Below are 3,713 nucleotides of genomic sequence, written 5' to 3'. Positions count from 1 at the left end.
GAAATCGCGATCGCACCCGAGGAGTCCCCCTATATTTTTTTGTTATCTCATTTTATGTAAGTTTATTTTGTTTTTTATTTTTACTTCGATTTATGAAATAAATATTTCTATATTTTTGACGTAAAAAAACTGTATACTTTATTTTTATAACTCAGATAGTCTCTCTTTCACTCTTTTTTGAGAATCTCATTTCGTGGTCCGCAATGGACAATTGGTTTTTTCCACGCTTTGACTATTATGGAGCTAGACCTAACTATCATAACAGACCACCCTTCCACCGTCATCATCAGCCCCATAATCACAACAATCGCCAGAGCAATAAATATAGACCCAACAGACACATTTTCAACCACCGACAAGACTTCAACCACCGACAAGACTTCAACCACCGACAAGATTTCAACCACCGACAAGATTTCAACCACCGACAAGATTTCAACCAAAGACATGAGTCCAATCCTGTGGTGAAACTCTTCTTCCAACTCATCCAATGTCTGCATCATGCCTCTGTAACTTCTAAACAAGCAAATGGTCAACCAACTCGTGGATTTCTTTTTAAAATTAACGATCTTAACCGCTTCATTAAGCCAGCTCTCAGGAATTCAAAAATTGCCGCCTCTATTGACTCCATCAATAGAGGTTGGGCCAAAGACGTGGCATTGGCTCTAAAGAATCATTATGATTCAATGCTTGCTGACAAAATTACTATGATAAAGTCACGCAACCTCTCTGAACAAAATTTTAATCAATACTCTAAAGAAGCGATCAATTGGACAAAAAAGTCTTATAAGCGACTCCAAAATCAAACTCTTGAAAAATACTCGCAAATATTGGTGGTTTTAAAAAATTCTAAGATATGATAGATATGATAGTTGACCCTCCAGCTTCCAACCAACCAATAGCATCCTCCCGAAAGCGACAGAGATCACCTACTTCCTTACCTAGTACTTATCTACTCGTCGTCATGATTGTAACAAGAACAAATCAACATGGACACTCCCTGAAGTAACCAAACCAACCATTATCATAGGATCTTCAAATATTTCCCGAATTCCAGAGGTCAACCAGGACACCCAAGAAGCTGAATCTTATCCCGGAGCCAAAATTAACCACATCATCGATATCCTTACAAAGATTAATCCAACATCAATACCATCCAAAGTCATATTGGCCTCAACAACAAGAATGAACCAGGTGAATCCATCCACAGACAGATGCTGGAATTGTTATTCCTCGCCAAAACCAAATTCCCATCAGCCAACGTATTCGCCACCCAGATACCAGTTTCTTCCATCCTCCAACGCCAGAGACCAAATTTAGCCGCCAACTTACGAAAATTCAACGACCTTCTTTTTCATAAGCCATCTCCGTTTGCAAAGACTATGCCGCGATTCAATGGAATGATCGAGGTAAACCATTTAGATCTCGTCCACTGGACGGCCCCCACTGCCAAATCTGTATATTTAAATTGGGTCTCCCATTTAAACTAAACGCGGGGGGAAATATTCCAAAATTAGGACAAACTGTTGTCAATTTAAGTTCACGAATACTTTCTCCCCTTGAAGAAAGACTTCTGGACAAAGGGTTAACCTTCATACCCACCCATAAACCATTTTCGATTGAACCAATTTTGACGTCGGTAACTAAAGTTCAGAGAACATTTAAATTGAATTATTACTTTCGCGAAAAAGTTGGCCGCGGTAAACGAATCAAATTTACGGATAGATCTGGCTGGAATCCACCAGATAATGCGATTGACCAAGATATTTTAACTATTTGCGACAATTTATATGAAGAAATTTCTCATTTGCCTTTGGTGAATGAGAAAAACAATCTTACCAATTTTGAACGAAAATCTCTCAATAATCTAAAAAATGACAAAAACATTATCATCAGGAAAAGTGACAAGTGCAGTTGCTGCGTCATTCAAAATCGCGATGACTACATTTTTGAAATTGATAAACAGTTGAACAATCCAAATCACTATCGCCAACTTCATACACCTATTCTTATGGAAACTGCGCGAGAAATAAACAATATTCTACAAAATTTGGTAAAAAAAAAATTTATTTCAGAAAAGCAATATGACTACCTTTCCGCGTCCACTGAGCCTCGCCAACGACACATTTACACGCTTCCGAAAATTCATAAAAATCCCGAAACTGAGTGGTCCGTTGCCAACAAAATTCCTAAAGGTAGACCAATCATTTCTGATTGTTCTAGCGAATCATACCGAGTTTCAGAATACATAGATTACTTTTTACTGCCACTAGCACGCCAACACCCTTCTTATCTGAAAGACACAACCGATTTTGTGAAAAAATCAAGATGACACGCTTTTAGACATTTTGAGAAAAGAAGACCCCCCTCCACCTTTTATTGGATTCGGTTCATTTCCCTGTGGAGGTCCTACTTGTCGCACATGCGAACACATACATGTTACCCATTTTTTCAAAAATAACAAGAACGGAAAATTGTTTGCGATGAATAACCTAATTTCTTGCGGAGATCAAAATATCATATACCTAATTTCTTGTAAAAAATTCGATGTACAATATGTTGGCGAGACTCAAAATGCGCTTCGAACGCGATTCAATGGCCATCGCTATGATATAGTGCATGGCAAGGATAGACCAATTGCGAATCACTTCAACCTTCCCGATCATTCCATTGATGACCTTCTCATCATGCCTATAGAAACAGTTTCTACATCACCTAGCATGAAACCTAAGCTTAGACGTCTACAACGCGAAAGTTATTGGATCGATCAACTGCAGACTGTGAGGCCAAATGGACTCAACATTCAACAGATAATACCCTTTATAACGACATTTGATTCTACAGCTACCAAAGCCTCCATAATAGTCAAACGCCATTACTCGGAACTTCAGAACAAATTTCCCCATGTATACACAAAACGTTTGGTTGTAGCTTACAAAAGAAATCAAAATCTTAGCAATTTCCTCTTTCACGGTAGACTTGAACCATTGAACAATGTCCATTCATCCTAGGAGCATAGATTTGTTAATATAAATGTATCATGTTCTATCAATAAATAAATCTATTTCTGAGTTAGATTTCAGGGAATACTTATTTCAGGAATGGCGCCATGGCTTTATACAGTATATTATATAACATGCAGTGTATTTTTGTGTTTGTGTCTTTTCAACTAAAATCATACTAATGACTAACTAATTTTCACATAATCAATAGACTTATCTATTGCTCTGTGACCTAGGCCAGTGCTTTCATTGAGACTCGTCTCAATACACCCTAACGCAACATACATATATTGGTACTTCGGAACTGTCTTTCTTAAATTTTTCTAAAGCATTGGTAATGTTATTTGTAGTTCTCCTTTTTTCTTCTCTTCGGATTTTGTTCGATTCCTTTAACATAGTTCTGTACGTAATGTCTACTTTATACTTATGAATACCCCTTTGTTTCGCTCTTGTTTCGATCAGTCCTAATTTTATTATGTGACATGTGTTTTTCCTGTGGTAAACTGCCACACCACCATGTTCCTTTTCTTTGATATAATTAAACTGTTCATTATCATCATAGCTGGTATTCCGTGGTTGATTATGAAAGGTGAAATCATCTAATCTTATTTTGGAAGGCTTTCTTACATTATTCAACCAGGTTTCTGTCAAACAAATAATATCTGCTGTGAGAATTCTTTTGTCATTCTTTAAATCTTCAAAATGAGTTGT

At 37.1% G+C, this 3,713-nt stretch overlaps 1 protein-coding gene across 1 annotated transcript in view; it reads left to right on the top strand.

Moving 5' to 3' along the window:
* Positions 1–203: 203 nt before the first annotated feature.
* The window catches only part of LOTGIDRAFT_160050 (hypothetical protein), a gene marked incomplete at both ends in the record, with an annotated part of 8,497 nt that continues 4,987 nt past the window's right edge, over positions 204–3,713 (top strand). The window contains 2 exons of the mRNA XM_009054936.1: positions 204–639; positions 1,058–1,194. Of these exons, the coding sequence (XP_009053184.1) occupies positions 204–639; positions 1,058–1,194 (573 nt within the window). The remainder of the gene's footprint in view (positions 640–1,057; positions 1,195–3,713) is intronic.

This window comes from Lottia gigantea, assembly GCF_000327385.1.
Source record: "Lottia gigantea unplaced genomic scaffold LOTGIsca_23, whole genome shotgun sequence".
NCBI lineage: Eukaryota > Metazoa > Mollusca > Gastropoda > Lottiidae > Lottia > Lottia gigantea.
The sequence above is the reverse complement of the archived record's forward strand: the minus strand, read 5'-3'. Positions and strand labels throughout refer to the sequence as shown.